We start from the raw sequence: 24,440 nt of genomic DNA, 5'->3' as shown, positions 1-24,440 counted from the left end.
TCCATAAAAACCGAAGAAAAAGATAATGGTATTTAAAATTTTGACTGAAATATTATTTCCGAATTTATTGTCATAGAAGTAGATTTTGCGGGAAGAATCTTGACTTCATATTTCGTAACAGTTCTTTTAATACTTTGGAAGTTGGAATATATAGTCAAAATATTAATTTTACTTTCATAAGATGTTTAATTAATGCTGACTAAAAGTTTGTATAATCCAGCAGAATTATATATAAAAAAAAAATTACTATAAGGAATGTTAAACATTGAACTTTTTATTTTGCTCAAAAGCCGAAAGACATAGACACATACACTATGTGACATAGTGTATACTCTTCCATAAATTGGAGATATCCACAAGTTAAAAAACATTTATTATGTATATTAAAGTGTACACAATTTAAAACAAAAAAAAATCTCAATATATAAGAAAGTACTATCTGGATAATAGAAAATAAGATGATATGTCTCTTTTTAAATTGGCTGTTATTTTTTCTCGTTTTTATTCTCTGAATTGAAATTATAATTTTCTGTAGATGTTTCTTAATTTTGGTATGGACGTAAAAGAAGCTTATTTATGGAAAAAGCATAATAATAAACATAGTCGATTTGTTCAATTTTCCTCTAAATAATGAAACTTTATAATAAAAACAAAATTTACTATAAGTAAAAATAGAAAAAAAAGTTATTTTAATAACTATGAATATCCAAAAAGCTGCGGTTAGGTAGTCAAGACAAATCGAATCTAGGTGATGGATGTTCCAACCTGAATCTTTTTACTCCTTCCGTTTTATATTAAGTGTCGTTTTAGAGAATTTTTTCATTACAAAATAAGTGTCGTTTTCGATTTTCAATGCAAAATTTATTAATTTTATGCAAAATTTATTTTTTTCTATTGGTTAAAATATGGTTAGGTGTATAGGTAATAGTGTTTTTTATAGGAAATGTACAAAATTAATTATTTTCTTAATCCGTGTGCCGAAACCTAAAACGACACTTATAATGAAACAGATGGAGATGGAGGAGTATTTAAACCAATGCAGCTTGGTTGGGTTTATAGGTCTTTTCTTTTCGCTATTATCTACTTCTGAGACTAATTTTCATCATTTTCTTGATCCTTATTACACAAATAATTTGTCTTTCCTAACTTAACTCTCCTTCCCTTAGGAAACTTGACACCGCCTTGACGTCTACGTGTTTGCCACCACTTCATCTTCTTCCTGCCATGGCTCTGCTTTTTCATCTTCGAGCGTCTTCTACGATGTCTCATCAACCCTTCCACTAACGCATGAAACTGCCCACCTTTGTTCTTATATTTAGTCACCAGACCTTTGGATTCTGACTTCACCCTCGTCTCAACCAACTTCTCTTTGTCTTTCTGAAGATGTTTCTTCACTAAATGCTTCCATGCTGATGGCTTGTGGCTTTTCTCTTTACTCTCATGGTGGTGGTGGTGGTAGTGGTGATGGTGGAACACTTTACCTAGCTTCTCCTTGAATCTTTTAAGCCTCCCTTTAGACTTTTTGTGAGGGAGGAGAGTCTCCTTTGATCTGTCTCTCCTTTTGTGTGGAGGAGAGTCACTGTCTTGAGAGTTATCATCACTCTCTGATGATTGATACGATGAGTCTTCTGACTCGGTGACCCTCTCACCATGAGTTTGCCAGCTTGAGCCAGTGGTTGAACCTGTTTCTCTAGAGGCTTCTTCTGATTCTTGATCTGTCGTAGAAACTTGTGAGCTTGTTCCAGACCGTGTGCCTCCACTTTCTTCATCCCATGTCTCGGTTTCTTGATCCAACAAAGTTGGTTTCATACTCCCCATCTTCAGTGACGTTCTATTACTCTCTCTTGGCTTAGGACGAGACGGTAATGGCGGACGTGACCTGACCACAACAACTTGATCATCAGGAGAACTGCTTCCTTGTGGCTCAAGATTCAAGGCTCGATCATCACAAGCTGCAGCATTATTATTCACACTTCTCAGACGAGGTGCTATATTCGAGGTTCTTGTACTCCTCAAACCAGACACAGAAGCTTGATAGCTTTGTCTTCGTGCCATCAATGCTTTCTCGCTTAACCGTTGAAATGGTATTACAGAAGATGAGTGTTCTTGTATGTTGCGTGACTTGCACGTCTTTGTTCTATCATCACGACTAGAACAAAAACGAAAAGCAGAAAGCTGTGTTTCGATACGTTCTATTGAATCCACGACTTCCTCTGTTAAACCAACCTTACTAGGTAATTTAATGACACCCCTCGAGACTGAGTTCTTACTCGGTGTTGGCAAACCTAACTGTACTTGTGCAAGTATCTGTAACAACATCACAAGAAAAAAAACACAACAACATGAACATGGGCGTAACAGAACCAAGAGCGCGGTCATGGGAATAGGCAAGTGAAACATTAGCATATGACCCCCCAAAAATTGTAAAATAATTTTAAGTAGAAAAAGTTTCAAAATGTGTAAATTTGTTTCTATTAAAACCTTAATTAAATGTTTATAGCCTTCAAAATCTCAAATGGATCTTTGAACATGAGATACTAACTAACCTTGGTTTGTCTAGCCAAAAGCTCCTCTGTCTCAGAATCAAGCAAACGCTTTAGGAGAAACTGAGTGTTCTCATCTAACTGCAAAATTTCAGCGTTACTAATGTCAGATCAATCGATGATAGAAACATAGGGTTCTTTAGGTTAAACTCACCAGAAAGGCTTGTGGTATGGATTCATTGTTTGTATTTGAGTGGAGAAGACCGTATAGTCTTCTCAGTGAGTGAAGATCGGTCTCAAAGTTGAAAGGATCCATCAAAAACTTATTAAGAAAGAACCAAGAAAGAAAGAGCCAAGAAGAAGAAGAGAGATGCGTCAGATTGGAGTAACGGAAAAATAACCGTTTGCAAATAAATAAACCGTTGGTACGGCAGTAACGACTCTGCATCGACTTTTGGTTCTTCCCGGTTTTTCTCTTAACCGGTCGAAAATTTTCTAAGTGGGTATGAATTTTTGGTTTTTGGTTATTTATTTAATTAAATGATGTATTTGTAATATTTGATGTATTATATTCATCAAGTAAATAATTTTTTGGCATCTTAAACCATCCATTTATGACGAATATTCGATATCATATAAAAAATTGAACAAATAAACGTAATTAGAGAATTGTAGGCGATATATTAAAACAATGGTTATTAATGTAAAATATGAAGAAATATTATATTATGACTTAGTATTGCATAAAAGATTATAAATTAGTTATACATGTTTAAATAAAATAAAATGATTTTTAAACTTCTATGAAAAATTTAACATATAAAAAAGGGCGATGAATTAGTCATCAAATTGTAAATAATTTTATAATTTTATTAATAATAAATTATTTATAGTCTTTGTTTTTCGTCAAGATGATTATTAAATGTCCATAACATTAATATGTTAAAATGTCATATTATGAAAGCCCATGTTGTAACCGTTTTTTTCCGGGAAGTGTAACAAAAAAAATTACCTTTAACTCTTCGTTTTGTTTAAGTTCCGTGTCGGTAAAAGATTAAAAAAAATCTCTCTATCTTTTTCAATGTTCAATTTGAAGCTTATTATGCGAAAATCATAAGCAAATATAGACAATTGGTTGGAATCTCTATATCTTTATATTCTTATAAATTTTAAATTTATTGTTTCATCTTCTGCAAGCAAATCAATTACTGAAGTAATAGATCAATTGGTTGGAATCAAATATATTCTTATAATTAGTGTAATTATGGTTACAGTTTATATATTTAATAGGTACATTAAAGATATGACATTGAAGATATTTTGTTTTGATTAATAGAAGTATTGGATTTTGAGTTTGTATTTATTGATTTGGTTTTTTATAAAGCTTAGAAAATCAATGAGATGATTGGTTTGTTGATACATCCTATAAAGAAAACGAAAGCTATAGGTGGTTTGAATATTGTACATCGATCGATGCATGATGTAAGTTGACTATATAAAACTTGAGCATGATCATTTCAAACTAAAGTATAGGTAAGTTATATGCATTTGTTATATTGTAGTTAATATATTTTAAATATTACATAAGTCAAGTGATTCACGTTTTCGTAAAAATAAAATTCAAGTTCATTATTAGGCTGTACTCATCCGTAATAAGCTACGTTAAATATGATGTATTTTTAGGTTCATTTAATGACATTAAGTTTAAATTTGATTAAGGAAAACTCATTAATTTAACTGGAAAAGACAAGCATTAAAATAGGTAGGTTCATTTAATGACATTAAGTTTAAATTTGATTAAAGAAAACTCATTAATTTAACTGGAAAAGACAATCATTAAAATAGGTAGTGTAAATAAGTTAGAAAACTTAGGATATTTTTTAATGGGTACTTCTCTTTTAATAATATAGATATAACAAACTACCATTATGACATTACCAAACCACAATAACCAATTTATATATACAAAAAAAAACACATGGGCTTGCGGAATGACGAAGTTTAGACGCGATTGCGCAAGTATTTTACCAATTACAAAAATATTGCAAAATTAAAAAAAAAAAAACACAAAAACATAACGGGCAAAAATATGAAAAAAAAAATTCATTAAGTGGAAAAGTGAGTTTTAGTTGATTATTGACAAAATCAACACTTTCATATTATTAAATTATATGATAAAGTATTTTTAATTAATCTAGTACGTATTTCGCAAATTTTAATTTTTTCTACAGCTTAATTAATTTTTACCGTATCTTAACTATTTTTACCACGATTCCGCGATTAATCGATGTTTACCAATTGGAACCATGGTGTATCTTCTGGGGAGCCTTGTGTGAAGAGGAGAGCCACTTGAACATTGTCTTTGGCTCTATGTTCTCTCAAGTCTTAACAGCTTTTCTTTATCTGTTTCAAACGCATAGTTTCAGTATTTTCATAAAAAGAAGTTATTATTCAATCTTTTTATCCCTCTGGTTTAAAAGAAGAAGAAGAAATGCTGCTTTTAGGGAAAGAGAATCCCACTATGTTGATTGTCTGATTGATCTTTGATTTTTTTTTTATGATCGTGTTATATGGATGCCTTCGAAAGAGATCCGACTAGCGTTTAAGGGCATGATTAACCCCGATTTTTTAGCCGGGGTTCTTAACTCATGATTTGACACTTTTTTTTTACACTTTTCGGCTAAGAGACGGCTCTTATATTTCTTATTTAATAGGTATTTCTTAGTTTTTCTTAATTAAAATCTAAGAAAAGTTAATAACCGTCTATTAGCCGAAGCTAAGAATCCAGTTAAGATACTGGAGTTAATCATGATCTAATGAATGTCCACCGGAACTGAGCTAGAGAGGCCGCCGAAAACATCTAGAGGGGTCACCTTTTTTATCCCATTTTAATTTACGGTGGTTGGAACTCGAACCTAGATGACATAACTTATAGCCGTGAGCATTTTACTACCAGACCAAAAGCGTCCAATTTTTTTCTTTTTATTGGTGGTCTCTTGTTTCTTTATTTTGGGTGACCTCTTTTGCGATTGTGGGACTTCATTGTGATGAAATGAATGAACCTGGAAAAGATAATAATAATAATGAAGAACGATCTGAATGAATCAGTGATTTAAAGTAACCTTTATTTTATTTTCTTGATCAAATAAGTAACCTTTATTAAGAAGTAGAATTATGATGGGAAAATAGCTTCTGGTATAGGAATATACAGAATCATGATTAAGAAGGTTCCACTTGTTCAGATTATATTCCACTATTATGGACGATGGCAATGCAAAAGGGCACTATATATATATTATTACTCTCATCTTTTCATCTATTAACCAAGAGGTTTTGGCCTAGTGGTAAAAGACTCACGGCTGTGAGTACCGCCTTGGGTTCGATTCTCTTTGGCGATTTAGAACGTCTTAAGTGGTAAGAAAACATAGATCTTACGGGCCTCGTAATGATTAGTCCTTGCCTAGAAAACCTTTGAGATGTTATTAAAAAAAAAAAATCTATGACCTTCAAAATGAGAGGAAATGATAAATATACAAACTAAAATGGAGTTAACATGGACATATTTCGCAAGAATGTTTTTAGAAAATTAGGTAAATAAGCAGATAATGGGGAAATCGGCCATTTCATACATCAACAGAGGATCGCGGTCCCGATCAGTACATACACTGATGACTGGTGCTAAAACATACATCAACGTAGATTTATTTTGAATTTCATACACGAACTAATAAAATTAGGCTAAATCATGCATTGACCAATTCTTCCTTAGTCAAACGTTTATAAATAATGACGTGTCATTAACGGAAACTTACGTGTCGCTGAGCTGTCTATTACAATTAAAAATAAATAATTATAAAAGAAAAATATTTTGTCAAAATGGGATGTTTTGGGATTTCGAACCCTGGATGTCTCAGTGACTACTCTAAGCCTCAACCACTATGACAAAGACGTTATTGTTACAATTCTCTAAGGTTTAAAATATATTTCAATACAACAACACTGTAACATTATTTATTTTAAATTTATTCACATCAGTTATTATAAATGATTTTAGTATGTATCGATTGTAAAAAAATGTTATTAACAGTTACATCAATTTCTTAATATCATTTTTACATTGCGTTAATTAAGTAAAAAATAACATAACTATGGTAATGAAATGAAGCATGGTTCGGGATTGCATGTTTCGCAAACATAAATGCACATATGGCCTAATTGATGTTTATATTAGCATTGGTTGTCGACAAAAAAAAAAATTAGCCTTGGTTACAATAATTGATTTTACTTTTATTTTATTTAAATAGATATTAAAATTAAAAATAATTTAATAGTCATATTATTTATAATTATTATTTCAAGTGTATCGTTTATAGTATACAATATTTCTATAAAAATATAATAATTTTTAATTACTAATTCCTTTTTTCAGTGACAATAAAATCTAACAAAAAAATATAGAAAGAATTATGAAGCTCAATTTATAAATAAAATAAATTTAAAAATAGATAAACAGAATTGGCCATGAAAATTTCTCCAATCGATTTTTTTTTTCTTTGTATCCATATTTCAATATTTGTTGGTGTCGTGAAGACTCTCTAAGACTTCTACTCTTACTCCATATTTCAAATCAATGTCGTATCATGTCTTACCTATAGACATTCTCAAAGATCATTAAGCCATAAACAGAAAATCTATAAACTTGTAATTTTTTCAAACGTGAGAAATTGAAGAAATGAAAACGGGAAGAAAATAATACCTTTCATAAACTTTTGTATCCTTCCTAAAAAGAAACCAAATCGTTATCATAATGACTCATATAAGTGCTTCATTCTTGTTGAGAATTTGTTTTGAGTCAAATAACGTAGAATCATAAATTTTATACTGATAAATATATAAAAAATTGAAAAGAGTAAGAGGAAGAAGAAGAAATAATTAAATATTTACTAGAGATATATTTTAACCTATAGAGAATACAAAAAATAAATTAGTTTGTCACAGTGGTTGAGTGTTGGAATAGTTAATTAATCATCCCAGGTTCAAATTCCCAATTCAGCGGATTTTGACAAAATATATTTTTTATAATTTGATTTAGCCTAATTTTATTAGTTTGTGTATGAAATTCAAAATAAATCTACGTTGATGTATGTTTTAGCACATGTCATTAGTGTATGTACTGATCGGGACCGCGACCTTCTGTTGATGTATGAATTGGCCGATTTCCCGCAGATAATGTGATGAAAAAGCAGACTAAGAATATCTACTGAAGACCAATGATATAAATAATACTACCCATTAATATACTTGGAACTTGAATATGTTCTTATGCTCAACCCTTTATAATTGTCATACGATTCTTCACCTTACTGTGACTTTTGCTCTCGGTCTACAAAAGATCCGATCATCCCAATCTTCAACGAATATTTAATCTACAAAAGATCCGATGATCATCCCAATCTTCAACGAATATTTAAAAAGTGTAATTTTTTCAACAAACACAAATATATTTTATATTTTATAAAAAAATAAAATGCATTAAGATAAGTGGATAGAAATTAAGAGAAGAAGAATATTTTTGTTTGCAGATCATTTAAAACTTACATACTAGTACTAGATTAGACCTTTATTAAACGTAGCTTAACTACACTTAACCTTTGGACTATTCTTACAATTGGTGTACACAGAAACTCCAGCCACAAATTACTGCAATTAATCCAGAAACAATAAGCCACTTAATCATTAATCACTTTCATATAAGGGATTAAAAACCTGTTTGGTTCTTCCTTATATCATTATTACCTGAGAATTAATATAGCCTTGTGTCAGACTGTAAAAACATGCCTTTCCAGTTTCCAGATAAAGAAGACTTTTTACTAAAGAAGATTTCACTGGAACGAGTTCCAATATTCAACACTGTTGTAAAATGTTTTATTTTACCAACTAGCCCTTTTAAATCGTGTGTAGTAAACACGTGTCTAATATATAACAGGGGTAAAAAGAGAAAGTAAACCAAAAAGTAGCGTTGGGTCTATTTATTCTGATAATTTCCGCCTAAAAATCGGAGTTTCCCTCAAAAAAATATCTGCATACAGCTCGTTTCTTGTTTGCACAGTGTCATTTAGGTTAAGCCACCACCAAAGTAGCGAATATGAAAGCTAGAGATATGGATGCAGTGGAGATTGTTGATGTGGACGATGAGGAAGGGGAGGAGAAGGAGTGCGAGGACTGGTGCTTCGTCTGCAAAGATGGTGGAAGCTTAATGCTCTGTGACTACAAGTGAGTCTTTCACCCTCTCTCTCTCTAGAGAAACTCAATCATAATGTTGCTGCTGCTGTTTCGTTTAAGTGTTTTTGTTCATCCTTTTGCATGTTCTTGATTTGATTTCTCCTGATGAAGGAAGGGTATTTACGTCTTTTAGGCTTGGTTATAGGAGGACTCATCATTTTCATTTTTCAAGGCTGGCTGAAACTAGTATAATTATTTATTTTAATTAGGGTGACAAAGGCTTTATCAAAATGTAAATCTTCTAAGTGTTTCTTGATCTTAGGAAAGTTCGTTTCTCTTTTTTCTATGTAATACTCGTCAATATGAATATTAAATAGATGCATTATGTACTTTGCTTATTTGATATTTTCAGGGACTGTCCAAAAGTTTATCATGCTTCTTGCGTTGAAAAGAATATCTCAATACAGAACAATGAAGAATCTTTGATCTGTAGTAAGTCCTAACTTTATCACTATCACATACTTACATAATATAGTTTGCAGTTTAATTTTTGAAGCCAGAAGGTTATTTTATATTTTTAATACTCGCTTTCTGAAGGGCTTGTTTGTTAAGGTTTTTTAATAATTTTTTCAATTTTCAGTGTGGCACAGTTGCCACTTGTGTAACAAGAGACCAAAGCTGTTCTGTCTCTGTTGCCCACATGCTGTATGTCAAGGCTGTGTTACTCGTGCTGAGTTTATGCACCTTAAAGAGAACAAAGGCTTATGCAATCATTGCCAAGAGTATGTCATTACTTTAGAAGAGATTCAAGAATATGATGCTACTGGGGTAATGTTTCAAAACCTGCCACATCCACTGGTTCAAAAAATATGATCCTGCTTTAACATTCATTTTAACTGGTTTGCAGGATAAGATTGACTTAACAGACAGGGATACATTTGAGTGTCTGTTTCTTGAGTATTGGGAGATAATAAAGAATCAAGAAGGGGTGACTTTTGATGATGTCATTGCTTCAAAGTCAAGAACGAAAGCTGCTAAGGCTAAGTCAAGGTACAAAGATGATCCCAAGTTTGAGCTTCATCATGTCAACTCTTCAAAGTCACCAAAGAAAGGCATCAAGATCAAGGATGATGATGATGATGGTCCAGAGTTTTCCTTAACTAATTATGGGGTTGATGATGTAGAAGATTATAAGACAACACTCAAACCAAAGAGAATGGAGTTTATTGGATGGGGTTCAAAGCCTCTTATTGATTTCCTGACGTCCATAGGGGAAGACACAAGAGAGGAGATGTCTCAACACAGTGTTGAGTCAGTTATCAGAAGATACATTCGTCAGAAAAACCTGCTTGATGATGAAAAGAAGAAGAAGAAAGTTCGGTGTGACGAGAAGCTGTTCTCTATCTTCAGGAAGAAGTATGTGAATCAAAGGAGGATTTACTCACTTTTAAATGCTCATTTTAAAGAGAACGTTGAGCAGTTGGAGTATATCACACTCTTGGAACGTGGCTTTGGTGAGAAGAATGAGAATGTTTCAGTGCCTTGCAAGAAGCAGAAGACAGAAACGTCAGAGGATGAGGAACCTTGTGAGAAGGAAGTAAAACCTGAGATGAGACCAACCGGTTTAGCTGCGATCAGTGCAGATAATATAAAGCTTGTTTATCTACGCAAGAGCTTGGTCTTAGAGTTAGTGAAGCAGAGTGAGAGTTTTAGGAGCAAAGTGGTAGGAAGCTTTGTGAAAGTGAGGAATGACCCTAGAGATCCTGTAGCGTTCCAGATCTTGCAGGTTACAGGTAAACCAGAACTTGTGATTATTAGTATTTTCTTTAGACTTCTAGATATTGTAATAATGTCAACTTTCTATATCTGATCTCTGAGTTTTTTTTCTTTTTTTTTCTTCTCTGTAGACATCAAATGTGTTGATGACAAGGGCATGTTTCTCTATGTTGCTGGTATAGCAAGTGATGTTAGCATTGCTAAGCTGGATGATTCTGACATAACCAAGGTGACTAGTTACTATTGTTTGTTTCCAATGCTGTGTTCTGGTATGAGTGTGTAGATTGGTTAAAATTTTCTTTGGTTTTACTTCTTAAAAGCTAAAACATTTCCTCTTCAGGAAGAGGTTGATGATTTGAAGCATAAAATTATGAGTGGCCTTCTAAGACAACCAACTATTGTAAGTTGTTAACAGTAACACAACACATATTTAAGTTGTGTTGTATCACAAATTACCTCCATGAAGGTGAAGAGCTGTCTTTGTTTCTAAATTAGGTTGAGATGGAGCAGAAGGCTAAGGTCCTCCATGAGGATATAACAAAACATGTAAGTATCTTCTCTAAAACACTTGATGATGATCATACATACACAAGTCATTTTCTTGGTGCTGCATCTCACATTTCTTGTGTGAATGATTGAAAAAAAAAACCAGTGGATAACAAGGCAGCTTATCATTCTTCAAAAACGCATCAACTGTGCTAATGAGAAAGGATGGAGAAAAGAATATCCTTTTTACAATCTAATCATCTTCAACACATCTTCAAAATTTTCATATAATGTTTTACACTTGAATACCTTTAACTCTATCCTACATTAGAGGAGTATTTAGAGGAGAGAGAGCTTCTCCAAAAGCCTTCAGAGCAGGAGAGATTGTTGAGACAAACTCCAAAGATCATTGAAGAACTCATCGAGATTGAACAAGATCCACCAGCTGCATCCTCAGATAGCAGCAAACAAGGGAATATCAGTGGTCTGTCTCAGGAAGTGGTCATGATAGATATTGACTGAGAAGCCAAAGATTCTGCAGCATCCTCAAGAGGAAGAAGATTGTTTTTTCTTGTACATTTGTCCTTCTCTTCCATTAGAACTTATAAAATTATCGGCTAATTCCTAATGGCTCTTCTTTTGGTACTGACTAGCTTCTGTAGAAACAAGAAGCTTATGACTTCCTGAGCTACTTATGTTTTGTAATGATGGGTCTCATGTATGTAATGTGCTAGTGACATGGCATGCTTTATGTTTCATATTCATGTATATATGCTAGTGACATGTCTTGGAATTAAAGTCCTCAGCTATTTGCTATTGTAGTTAAAAGCTACATAGTGTAGATTAGGTGTGCCACTGCACTTGAGTAACAATAAGTGCATGAACTCATAAGATCTTATAAACTAAAAAAATAGCAAAACAGAAGAAATGCCAACAGAAACCCAAAACACTGTCAGGAAGCTGTTTCCTGTTCTTTATTTAGTCATGAAACATAAGCCGTGAGAAGATGCTGATGATTTGGCAAAAAGATCACTTGACAACACAGATCTTGATAACAGAAGCAGCTCCAATACGGTGGAGAGCCACCACAGCATCACCATGGTTACAGAGTCCTTTTTCAGTAGCCGACTTCAAAGCAGACTCAATGATCTCCTCTGTAGATTCACTGTCAGTGGCCTTTGCAGATCCTTCAGCCAAAACAGGAATCAAACCTCTGTATATCAAACTATGCCTCGCCGGCGACTCATCGCTGCAGCTCCAGTTAAACGTATCGCTGGTGAAAACAGGAACAACCACCGAGAGAATCGGCACAGCTGGTCTATACTTAGCGACGAGTTTAGCCGTTGTACCTCCTCTGGTCAACACGATGATGAGTTTAGCCCTGGCTTTGTTTGCTGTTCTTACAGCGGATGATGCGAGACTCTCCAGCGTGCTCATTGGAAGTGGTGTTGCTCTAATCATCTCCTTGAAGATTGTGTTGTAATCAAGAGATGACTCAGCTTCGATGCAGATTTTAGCCATTGTTTTCACTGCTATCTCAGGGTAGGCTCCTGCAGCGCTTTCACCGCTGAGCATGACACAGTCCGTGCCATCGAGAACCGCGTTTGCTACATCCGTGGCTTCAGCTCGTGTTGGCCTTGGAGATTTTATCATAGACTCGAGCATTTGAGTGGCTGTGACCACCGGTTTACCAGCGAGGTTACATTTGTAGATCATCATCTTTTGAGCCAAGAAGATCTTCTCTATAGGAATCTCCATCCCGAGATCGCCACGAGCAACCATGAACGCATCCGTTTCACGCAAGATGTCATCGAAGTTCAACACTCCTTCCTGGTTCTCAACCTTGGACATCAACATTATACTCTTGGAATGAGATCCAAGTACTTTCCTCACATTAACAAGATCCGATCCTTTGCGAACAAAGGAGAGAGCAATCATATCGATCTTGTTCGGAACACCCCATTTCAAAATATCTTCCACATCTTTCTCAGTCAAAGTGGGGAGATCAACAACAACACCGGGGAGATTCACGTTCTTTCTTTCCCCCAGCATCGCTGTATTCTCACATCGACATCGTACAGTTCCAGCCTTTGGATCGCACGACAGTACAGCTAGACTTATGCTTCCATCTGCACATAGTATGGTGTGTCCGGGCTGAACATCCACCGGCAGCTTTTTGTAGCTCATGGAGATCGTTTTCTCATCACCCTTGATGTCGTAATCAGTGCTGATAGTTATCTCCTGACCTTCCTTGAGTTGTATAAGGTTCCCATCTTTCAAGAAACCGGTACGAATCTCAGGTCCCTGTGGTAATAACATGCAACATATATATCAAAAAGTTGTAAAACACTAACTAATAAACTCCAACCATAATGATTCTCTAATCAACACATAAGATCTATTGGTTGCTAGTTAGAGCCAGCGCCATCAATTAACACAGATGTTTCTGAGATCTATGGATCCATCAACAGTAACTAGCAAAGTGTAAACACTAAAGCAACTCAAACAGAAACCAATTACACTCTTAACATCAACCATGTTGTAGTTCCATCTTCTCTCCATTTTCATACTAAAAATGTCAATTTTCTCAACCAAAGTTTCTTAATTAAGAGGCTGAAGCTTTCATGGAGTAAATACTTTATATACTTGAACACAATTTAAACAGCCATATTCATGATCTTACTCGCCCTGAGATTTTTGGGGACCGTCGTAGACAATTTAGTAAAGATTTTGATAGTTCAGAGGTCTGAATGTTTTTTTTTTTACAAATTTGGGAGCCTGTGTATAAATAAACTTTTTCAATTCTTTTTTTTTTGGGGAGGGGGGGGGGGGGGGGGGGGGGAGGACGCTTGAATGGAATGTTTCATCAGGTTTGGCGCATGAACGGCCCTGGATCTTAGTGTTCAACAGCGAGATCAATCAGTAAAAGAAGAGAGAAAGATTAGACCTTTGTGTCAAGCATAACAGCAGCGAGCATGCCTGTATTCTGCATAGCGGCGCGGAGATTGTCAAGAGTCTCCTGATGGTACTCATGGCTACCATGAGAGAAGTTGAAACGAGCAACGTTCATTCCCGCTCTGAGAAGCTTCTCAATCATAGGAACAGAGCGAGAGGCAGGACCTAAAGTGCAAACAATCTTCGTCTTAGGAGTCCTCCCATCGTTAGGCAGATCCTTCATTATCCCTTCTATGTCTATGTTCGACATTTTTCTACCAATCTCACCTGATATATCAACATTTTGTTACATTATAAAATTAATACCAATATTCAAAAAATTGCTAGACGTTGGTTTTTAGAACACTGATCTATACTCATTAATCAATTTTAAATACAAGATTTAAAAGAAAAATAAGATCGTCATGATCGATTCTTCGCATTTAACATAATGGAATGAAATGTTACGGGTGATCCAATAGACGACTTAAATGAGATCGGAGAGAAATTGGAATCTACGTGGCTGGAAACGAACTCTCTGCTTCTTCTGTCTATCTCTGGAGTGTGATGAAAGCCGCCGGAGAGACTCGGAATTTTATAAACGAAGTGAGTTTTTGTATAAAGGCGTGGATTAAATGCCACGTGGAATTATATTATCCAATGGGAATTTTATTCAGTTATATTAATATAGGCACTAAATAAGACAACAAGAAAGTCCGAATATCGTGGACATGGCAAATACCGGCGCTTTTTCATATTCCTTTTTTTTTTTTTATTGAATTGGTATTATACGTAATTTGGATTATATAGTTGCCGACAAAAAAAAGAGAGGATATAATATAGCTTCTTTTTTTTTACATCAAAAATCAATTCTATTGATAACATAGTTTCTAAATCTGGAACTGAAAAAAAAAGTTTCTAAATATGGATAATAATATTTAAAGATATTTGCTTACTTTTTCTCTAAATATCATGACAATTTGTTCATAGTTTTTCTCATTGGATGGAAAAAAAATACAATCCAGGTATTAGCTAAGTCCACATTCTTGCCAAGAATCTTCTACAACTTAAGAAATGAAATCTCACTCTATCCCCTATGTATCAATGTTGGAGCATTACAACATCTTTCCGTAGCCACGTGTCATCACGAGAATGATTCTTAGCATGGTTAGAAAAATAAGTTGGTTCATATAAACATATAGTATGCTTTTTATTAAACTAACTATTAAATTAATTAATAGTGTACAAAATAATATTTTTTTCTTTCATTAAATAAAAACCTCGAAATTACCTAATATGGTTAACATATATATGACAATTAATGATTATGAATAATACATATTTGATAAAAAAAATTCTAACCTCTCTCTTTTTTTTTTTTTTAATTTTACACTATTAAAAGAAATTAAACAATCACATTAAGCATATAATAAAAACAATTAGATTTTTTTCTTATATTTTATATTTTGAATTTTTAAAAATGACTATAAGTTACTAAAAATGGTAAAAGTCTCACATTAAAAATTTTGTGATCAATGATTCAACTTTTTTTTTTGTTCAAGCAAGATACAAATGATCATATATCACAGGGGTGGGCGTTAGGATACACATTCATCTTTGTATCGGATATTTCAGTATAAAGGTATAAAACCCGTTCGGGTATTTCTACACTTTGAGTCGGGTTCGAGTATTTTGTGTTCGGGTTCAGATATTTTGGGTCGGGTTCGGATATTTTGGGTCGGGTTCAGATACTTAAATTTTGAAGAAAAAATAAATAAGTTATTCATTGTTTAAGCTTTTTGTATTTAAAATATATTTTAACTTAAATGTTTTTTTTTTAATTTTAAAAGATTAAACTATTAATATGTTTGAAGATAAAACTTTAAAAATAGAAAGACACTAATTTAGTTGTTGTTTTGAAATTTTAGATGCAACTTTTGTAAATGCGAGAAACAAGAACTTGATTTGTATTTTAAGTGAGTAGCAAATAATTTTGTCCATAATTATATGTATATTATCTAATTTTGAGCAATAAGAATTATTAATATAAATATTTTGAATAAAATGAAAATAATAAACTAGAAATATAGAGTTAAGTATACTTATGTTTGGTTATCTTTGGATATCCATTAGGGTTCGGATATTACCCGTTTGGATTCAAATATTACCCGGACTTGTGAAATAATAATTTATTTTGTTGTTCTAATTAGATGATTTTTAAACAGAGCTGGTGAATATATACTAGACAAACATTTATATTTCGGGTGTACACTTATATTCTATAGCAGCTTGATGTATTAGATTTGAACACTAACCTATTAATATAGTTTGCCGGTGATTTTTTTTCAAAATTTTGTTTCTTAGATATGTATATGTAGTGAAACTAATTTTTACAGATGTCCATTATTTTTAATTGACACTTATGTAATTGGGGTTTTTGCCAAAACTAACCCACAACTTGATTTTAACCCCAAACCTATACCCAAACTTGAATCAAATGCAAAACTAACCTAAAAGCCTAGTGAAATTACTCGAACCTTGGCGATTTTGGCGATCTCGAACCTTGGCGATTTTGGCGATCTCGAAGGCGATACTCGATTCTCGATCTCCGCTGTCCATGGAGGCAGTAGAGAAGGTTCCGATGGTGAATCCGGTAGCCCTTTCACCGGAGATTAAGCAGAAGGAGAAATCATGGGCGAAGGTGGCGCAGGGGAGACAAGTTATGAAGAAATATGATCTCGATATCTCAATTTCAGAGGGGAAAAGGTCAGTGGAGGTTCCAGCGGAGATTGTGGAGAAATCAAATCCTCTTTGGGATGATTTTGTGATAGCAAGGTTTCTGGAGACAGCACCTCATATCGCAAAAGTTCATATGATTGTTAACAAAATCTGGGCATTTGGTGAGACATCGCAGAAGCTGGAAGTGATTGTGATGGATGAGAAAACGATGCGGATCAGGATTACTAGTGAGAAGATAAGAGATAAGGTTGTGAGAAGAGGGATGTGGAACATAGCGGGGGTACCAATGGTAGTATCAAAATGGTCACCAGATGTTGAGGATTTGAATGAAAGCTTGATACCTCTCTGGGTTCATCTAACGGGGGTACCTATGAGCATGTACTCTTGGGAGGGATTGAGTTTCATGACAAGTGCTGTAGGGGTCCCTGATCATCTACATCCAGAAACCATTGCGTGTACAAACTTTGATATGGCAAAGGTTTTTGTCAAAGCAGATTTATCAAGAGAGTTACCGCAGAGGATTGATTTCACAATCCAAGGTGTGAAGGTTGCGGTGGATTTCGCATACCCTCGGCTTCCAGCTCGATGTGAAACATGTAGCAGATGGGGGCATTATGCAACCTTCTGTAAGAATGGGAAGGTGGATAAGGCAGAGGAACAGAGGAGTCCAAAGAGTAAGGAGAGGGATGTTCCAAAAAGCGGTCAGTTAAAGAAGGTGGATCAGGGAAGGGAAGGAGACAATGAGGATGTGATTATTGAAAAGGAACGTGTATTGGGGGCAGAATCAAGTGGAGGCAAGAGTAGTAATAGAAGTGCAGGAATTGTGGCAGTTACAATAGAGGAAGGGGAAATAAACGAATGGAAAACAATCTCCGGAGAAAAACTTGGGAAGAGTCCGAAATCACAAAGCCTGAAATATGGTCAAGTGACTATAGCTACTCCATCCAGATTTGATGCTCTGAGAAACATGGATGAGAAAGGAGAAGAGATAGATGTAGAGCGTATGGAGGAAGTTGAGGAAATGAGAAATGAAGAAGTGGAAGATATAGTTCAGAGTTTGGCAGAGGATAGTGTTGATGCAAATAAAAAAGGGAGAGCAAGACAGACGTTGCCGAGGCTCTCAAAGACGAATCATAGAGTGGTGAATCCAGAACCTTCAGATCATGTTAAGGATATGAGAAGGGGTTCTAGGAAAAATCACTAATGGCGGGTTTCTTTTGGAATATACGAGGTTTCAATAAATCAACTAAACAGGAGGTGGTGAGGAAATGGTTACAAGATCAATCAATTCTTTTTGGTTGCCTTATTGAAACAAGAGTTAAGGAGAGTAGAGCAGAGAAGATTGTGGGGGAAGTTTTTAAAGATTGGAGTTTTATGGCTAACTATGAGTACAACAGATTAGGAAGGATTTGGGTTCTATGGAGATCAGAAGTGAGGGTAACACCTATCTACAAAAGTGCGCAACTTATTACTTGCTCAATTTTGTTATCGGGTGAGGAAGAGTTCTTTTGTTCCTTTATCTACGCTCTTAACACAGTGGAAGAAAGGAAGGAGCTATGGGAAGACTTAAAGAATCATTATGATGTGCCGATGCTGAAGAACAAGCGATGGATGTTGATGGGAGATTATAATGAGATTTTGGAGGGTGAGGAGCATTCGGGGTTTGAGGATTCACCAAGAATCCCGTTGGGGATGAGGGATTTTCAGACAATAGTAGGGTACTGCAGATTGACGGATATGAGCTATCATGGACCAAGATACACATGGTGTAACAAAAGAGAAGAGGGGCTAATCTGTAAGAAGTTGGACAGAGTGCTTATAAATGAAGAGTTGATGAATGATTCGCGAGTCTATTGTGTGTTTGAGTCGGGAGGTTGCTCTGACCACTTAAGATGTAGAATCCATTTGAAAAGAGAGGAAAGCAGGAAGCGGAAGCCTTTCAAATTCACAAATGCTATAGCGAAGATGTCTGAGTTTAATGCTATTATGGAGAATCAATGGAAAGACTATGAAGCGCTATACATCTCGACCTCAGCTATGTTCATGCTTACAAAACGTTTAGAGGCTCTGAAGCAACCGCTGAGAGAGCTCTGTAAGAGTAAGCTAGGAGATTTATCTAAGAGAACCAGAGAAGCATACCAAGTGCTTTGCTTCAGACAGAAGGAAACCATGGAAAATCCAAGTGTGGAGAATATTCGAGCAGAAGGAGTAGCGATGAACAGATGGCAAAGACTAGCAGATTTGGAGGAGGAATTTCTAAAACAGAGATCAAAAGTTCACTGGCTTGATGTGGGTGATGGGAATAACCACTTCTTTCACAGCTCAGCTAAGATAAGAGAGATTAGAAATGCTATCCATGAAATTACTAGAGCTGATGGAACAATAGCAAAGACAGATGAGGAGATAAAAGGGGAAGCTGAGAATTATTTTGTTGAGTTTATGAGATTGGAGCCAGTGGACTATGAAGGAGTTTCGGTAGATACTTTGAAGGAGCTATTGGGGTTTCAATGCGGTGAGATTGACTGTATTAAGCTGGAAAGAGAAGTTACTAGAGAAGAGATTAAGGAGGTCTTGTTTCGAATGCCGGGAAACAAATCACCAGGGCCTGATGGGTTTACAACAGAGTTCTTCAAAGAGGCTTGGGAGATAATTGGTGACGATATTACCATGGCGGTTCAGTCGTTCTTTGTCAAGGGATTCTTACCTAAGGGTTTGAATTCGACAATACTGACCCTTGTTCCAAAGAAGGTGGAAGCAAAAATGATGAAGGATTACCGCCCTATATCATGTTGCAATGTGCTGTATAAGGTCATATCAAAGATAGTGGCAAACAGGCTGAAGAGTGTATTGCCTAAATTCATCTCCCTGAACCAATCTGCATTTATCAAGGATCGCTTGTTGATGGAGAACGTTCTACTTGCCACAGAATTGGTAAAGGACTACCACAAAGATGATATTTCCCCAAGATGCGCAATGCAAGTCGATATCTCCAAGGCATTTGATTCGGTTCAGTGGTCATTTCTGATCAACACACTGAAAGCGTTGGGATTACCGGCAAAGTTCATAAACTGGATTTCATTGTGTATCACTTCAGCTTCCTTTTCCGTTCAAGTCAATGGCGAGCTCGCAGGCTATTTTCAGAGTAGAAGAGGTTTAAGGCAAGGATGCTCTCTCTCCCCTTACTTATTTGTGATTTGCATGAACGTTTTATCTAAAATGCTGGATGAAGCAACAAGAAAAGGGAAGATAGGGTACCACCCAAGGTGCAAAAACATAGAGATTACACATTTGTGTTTTGCGGATGATTTGATGATATTTACGGATGGGTCAAGAAAGTCGATTGAAGGGATTCTTAAGGTCTTTGAAGAGTATGATAAGATGAGTGGCCTCAAGATCAGCAGAGAGAAATCGGTGCTGTTTGTTGCTGGGGCAGATCAGAGAGGAGAAGAGATCCTAAGACAATTCAATTTTGCTACTGGTAAGCTACCTGTGCGTTATCTTGGCTTGCCATTGTTAACAAAGAATATGACTGTCACAGACTTTCTGCCGTTAGTAGAGAAGATAAGGAAGAGGATAAGTTCTTGGAGAGGGAGATTCCTATCTTATGCTGGAAGATTGCAACTTATAAACTCAGTTATAAGAAGTCTCACCAACTTCTGGATGGCAGCGTTCCGGCTTCCCAGTGGATGCGTTAAAGAAATTGAGAGAATCTGTGCTGCTTTTTTGTGGTCTGGACCTGAGTTAAATGGAAGGAAGGCGAAGGTTTCGTGGGAAGATATCTGTCGAACGAAACGAGAGGGAGGCTTGGGGTTAAGACCTTTGAAAGAGGTGAATCAGGTCTGTTGTCTTAAGCTGGTTTGGAGAATTCTTTCTGCTGATTCTCTTTGGGTTAACTGGATAAAAATTTACCTCATTCGAAAAGGATCTTTCTGGACGATAAAGGAAACTACTCAGTGTGGGTCTTGGATGTGGAAGAAAATACTTAAGTGCAAGGAAAATGCAAAGGATCTCTATAGAGTTGAGGTTCGGGACAGAAGGAACACTTCCTTTTGGCATGAAAAATGGAGTTCCTTGGGGTGTTTAATGGATGTAGTCAGAGATGGAGGGTGCATTGATATGGGCATAGTAACAAATGGGACAGTAGCTGATTGTTTGCGGCACCGACGGAGACATCATCGCGTGCAAACTTTCAACAGGATTGAAGTGGAGATAGAGAAGTTTAAGAGAAACTGGGTTCAAGAGAATGATATCCCATTATGGAGGAATGAGAAAGGCAAATACAAAAAAGTTTTCTCTACTAAGGAAACTTGGCTTTGTATTCGAGAGAAGCATCTCCCTTGCCATTGGTTTCAAGCTGTCTGGTTTAAACATGCGACACCGAAGTTCTCGTTTATTACGTGGCTTGCTATGCGTGGGAGGTTATCAACAGGGGAGAGGATGCAAAAATGGAATGGTAATGTTGATGCTTCTTGTGTTCTATGTCAAGAACCGCTGGAGACTCAAAGCCACTTATTTTTTGAGTGTCCTTACTCAACACAAGTTTGGGAGACACTCATGAAGGGTGTACTAAGAGATCAGTACTCTGCGAATTGGGACATCTTGGTTAGTCTCCTTACTGGAGATTCGAGATGGAGCAAAACAAAACTCTTTACAGCAAGATACATGTTCCAATCAGCTATTCATACAATATGGAGAGAGCGGAATAAAAGAAGGCATGGAGAGGGTTCTGTTCCTGCTGTGCTTTTGATTCAGCGTTTGGATAAGAACATGAGGAATCAGTTCACTGTCATTAGAAGAAGGGGGGGGAAAGGAGTATGAAGATGGAATGACTACTTGGTTTGATACTAGATAGTTTCTTCACTATGATTGAATTTTTTTTTTTGATCAGAACTAAAAGATAGAAAATACAAAATTGTAAAAGGTCTTTTTTTCTTGAATTAAATTTAACATTCAATTCAAAAAAAAAAAAAAAAGAAATTACAGCTCAGCCCCTTGTGACCAAACAAAAAAACAGAAGCCATTTTTACGAATATAGCCCTAGTAAATCGTCTGAGTCGTCTGAGATGTTGGAAGTCGTCTGGACGACTGAAGTGTAAGTCGTCTGGTACCAGTTTATTTTAAAAATAATTTATAAATCTTGTAAAAAATATTTTGATGCCTGAAAAATAAAAATCAAGTAATTATAAACAGTTTTAAGTGACTTAAATTAAGATATGATAAAATTGATTTGTTTTGAAGATAGATGAGTGGAAGTAGTGAATCATGAAATACTTTGGTTTAGGAGTTTGGCAAACATATGTTGTAGTATTGTATGTATTGTTAGGGTTAGATTTTGGAAAACTAAAATGTTTTTTTTCAAAAATTAGTTTTCACCTATATGTGTTTATTTATGTGTATAGTAAACACTTTTCAAGTTTGATTTGATTTTACGAAGTCTTTAATTAGATAATTAAGTTTAGGGGTTATGTTTAGGGTGTGGACGACTTATATTTCAGTCGTCTGTAGAATAATTTATTCGGACGACGTATATTTCAGTCGTCCACATCGTACTGAACCTTTAATTTTACCAATGTACGTTTTAACCTAACCGGATCATTTTACTCGGACGACTTACATTTCAGTCGTCTGGTGAAGAAATTAAAACAAAAGTCGTCCAAATATTCCCACCTAAAATTTTTTTTAAAAAAATATTTTCCCGCTTAAATAATTTAAACTAGACGACTTACTTGTAAGTCGTCTGGAAAGTCTTCTATTTTAGTTTCCCGCTAAAAATATTTAATTTCACGCTAAAAATATTAAACTCTTCTGGACGACTTATATGTAAGTCGTCTGTTTTAATTTCTTCACCAGACGACTGAAATGTAAGTCGTCCAGGAAGTCGTCTGAGTCAAAAATATTTAACCTAATTGGATTTTTTGTCTCCCTATATAAAGAAAAATTTACACATTCTCTCTCCTCCTCTCAAATGGCTTCAACAAAAATGTAATGTTCATCATTCTAAAACTCTCCAACCTCTCTCTAATCTCTTTGACTTGAAAACACCAAACTTTATATGAATTTTTCAGTTTTGTCTCATGTATTTTTTACTAATCTATCTCTTTTGCAGGTTTTTAATCAAATGGTACTCATCTTCCACTAATTTAAAAGTAAATCTATTAATTTTAGATATGTATTTTTGTGTGTTCTATAAATATAGATTTATCTAATCTTCCACTCATTTTCTCTATTTTTAAGTCATTTGAACGTTTTTGGATATGCAGGTTTTTCAGATCTGGATTTGATATGCAGGTTTTTCAGATCTGGAAGACTTCTTGGACGACTTACCTGTTAGTCGTCTGGAAGTCGTCTGGAAGTCGTCTGGACTTCTTGGAAGTCTTCTGACAAAGTCGTCTGGACTTCATGGAAGTCTTCTGACGAAGTCTCCCTTTCATAATAGATCTGAGCGTTTTGGTAAGTTCTTATGTCTGATTTTTCTTCATTTGGTAACTTTTTGTTGTATAAAGTTCTTACTTTTTTCCCAAACTAAAACTCTCCAAACCCACTCTAATCTCTTTGACTTGAAAACACCAAACTTTATATGAATTTTCCAGTTTTGTCTCATGTCTTTCTTACTAATCTATCTTTTTTACAGGTTTTTAATTAGATGGTACTCATTTTCCACTAATTTAAAGGTAGATCTATTATTTTTAGATATGTATTTTTGTGTGTTATGTAAAGGTAGATTTATCTAATCTTTCACTCATTTTTTCTGTTTTTATGCCATTTGAACGTTTTTGGATATGCAGGTTTTTCAGATCTGGATTTAATATGCAGGTTTTTCAGATCTGGAAGACTTCTGGGATGACTTACCTGTTAGTCGTCTGGAAGTCGTCTGGACTTCTTGGAAGTCTTCTGACAAAGTCGTCTGGACTTCCTGTAAAGTCGTCTGGACTTCCTGTAAAGTCTTCTGGAAGTCGTCTGAACTTCCTAAAAGTCTTCTGACAAAGTCGTCTGAACTTCCTGGAAGTCGTCTGGACTTCTTAGAAGTCGTCTGGACTTCTTAAAAGTCGTGTGGTCTTGTCTACTCAAGTGGAATCCAAGCTTGTCTTTGTAGAGGAATGATCTATAATAGTTTTGTTTGTGGTCTGTTTTGTGAATTGCTTGTCTACTCTTTTAGTTGTGAATTTTTTGTAAAATCAGTAATAATGTTTTCCAAGATGTATTAAATGTGCTAACAATGTGTTTACACATTTAAAAATCAATGAAATAATAGACTTCAGTAGCCTTTTTCTTATCTTTGGATCTCTCATATGCAATAATAAACTCCAATGGCCTTTTTCTCATCTTAATAAACAAGAATGTTGGTAGCTTTATACTGATACAACATTTTAAGAAGCATTTTAACCCTTCTTCCAAGTCATAGCAATAGTCATCATTATTGTCTATAACAATAATACTTAAGAGATGGAAACAAACAATAGTAACTAGTCAAAGCATATCATATTTTATTATAAGTTTGCGTTGAAAAACTTAGTCAAATTTAGTAAAACTAAGGGAGAGAACATATTTTGTAAATATGAGTTTTACATATCTTGAAGTTACTTATCACTCTTAAAAATACAAGTTATTCAAAAACTAACGTAGAAGACTTAAAAACTAGCGGAGAAGACGCGTACGACTTCAATCTAAGTTGTTCAGACGACTAAACTATACGTCGTCTGGTCAACGCAGAGGTTATTTTTGCAATTGACTTTGAAATCTGTTATTTCGGACGACTGAAAAATAAGTCGTCTACTATTGTTTGGCTAAAAAAAAACTCCA

General features: G+C 35.0%; 3 protein-coding genes across 5 annotated transcripts; 1 reads left to right on the top strand and 2 right to left on the bottom strand.

Annotated features, from left to right (window-relative positions):
• Positions 1-219: 219 nt before the first annotated feature.
• LOC106409768 (protein KOKOPELLI-like) lies at positions 220-2,964 on the bottom strand. Its single transcript, XM_013850336.3, has 3 exons — positions 2,698-2,964; positions 2,547-2,624; positions 220-2,307 (listed from the first exon to the last, which is right to left on the bottom strand). Exons 1-3 carry the CDS (start codon positions 2,929-2,931, stop codon positions 1,093-1,095), a joined length of 1,527 nt encoding a protein of 508 aa, XP_013705790.2. The 5' UTR covers positions 2,932-2,964; the 3' UTR covers positions 220-1,092.
• A 5,167-nt stretch (positions 2,965-8,131) lies between these two features.
• Positions 8,132-11,725, top strand: LOC106410898 (uncharacterized protein At5g08430-like). Of its 2 annotated transcripts, none has more exons than XR_002659992.2 (9): positions 8,132-8,756; positions 9,118-9,197; positions 9,346-9,533; positions 9,613-10,498; positions 10,613-10,710; positions 10,802-10,881; positions 10,977-11,027; positions 11,134-11,204; positions 11,294-11,725. XR_002659992.2 is itself a non-coding variant. In XM_013851526.3 (9 exons), exons 1-9 carry the CDS (start codon positions 8,629-8,631, stop codon positions 11,487-11,489), a joined length of 1,758 nt encoding a protein of 585 aa, XP_013706980.1. In that variant the 5' UTR covers positions 8,162-8,628; the 3' UTR covers positions 11,490-11,725. The 2 variants fall into 2 exon arrangements, 1 of the variants encoding a protein (XP_013706980.1); XM_013851526.3 differs by having other exon boundaries at positions 8,162-8,756; positions 10,822-10,881.
• Positions 11,726-11,752: 27 nt separating this feature from the next.
• LOC106410899 (pyruvate kinase, cytosolic isozyme) lies at positions 11,753-14,538 on the bottom strand. 2 transcript variants are annotated; one of them, XM_048769828.1, is made up of 3 exons: positions 14,421-14,538; positions 13,915-14,189; positions 11,753-13,271 (listed from the first exon to the last, which is right to left on the bottom strand). In XM_048769828.1, the coding sequence occupies exons 2-3, from the start codon at positions 14,170-14,172 to the stop codon at positions 11,997-11,999; spliced, it is 1,533 nt and encodes a 510-aa protein (XP_048625785.1). In that variant the 5' UTR covers positions 14,173-14,189; positions 14,421-14,538; the 3' UTR covers positions 11,753-11,996. The 2 variants fall into 2 exon arrangements, with proteins under 2 accessions (XP_048625785.1, XP_048625784.1); XM_048769827.1 differs by having other exon boundaries at positions 14,370-14,531.
• Positions 14,539-24,440: the final 9,902 nt, after the last annotated feature.

The sequence above is a fragment of the Brassica napus genome, chromosome C9, assembly GCF_020379485.1.
Source record: "Brassica napus cultivar Da-Ae chromosome C9, Da-Ae, whole genome shotgun sequence".
Classification (NCBI taxonomy): domain Eukaryota; kingdom Viridiplantae; phylum Streptophyta; class Magnoliopsida; order Brassicales; family Brassicaceae; genus Brassica; species Brassica napus.
Note: the sequence above shows the minus strand (reverse complement) of the source record. Positions and strands in the feature narration are given on the sequence as shown.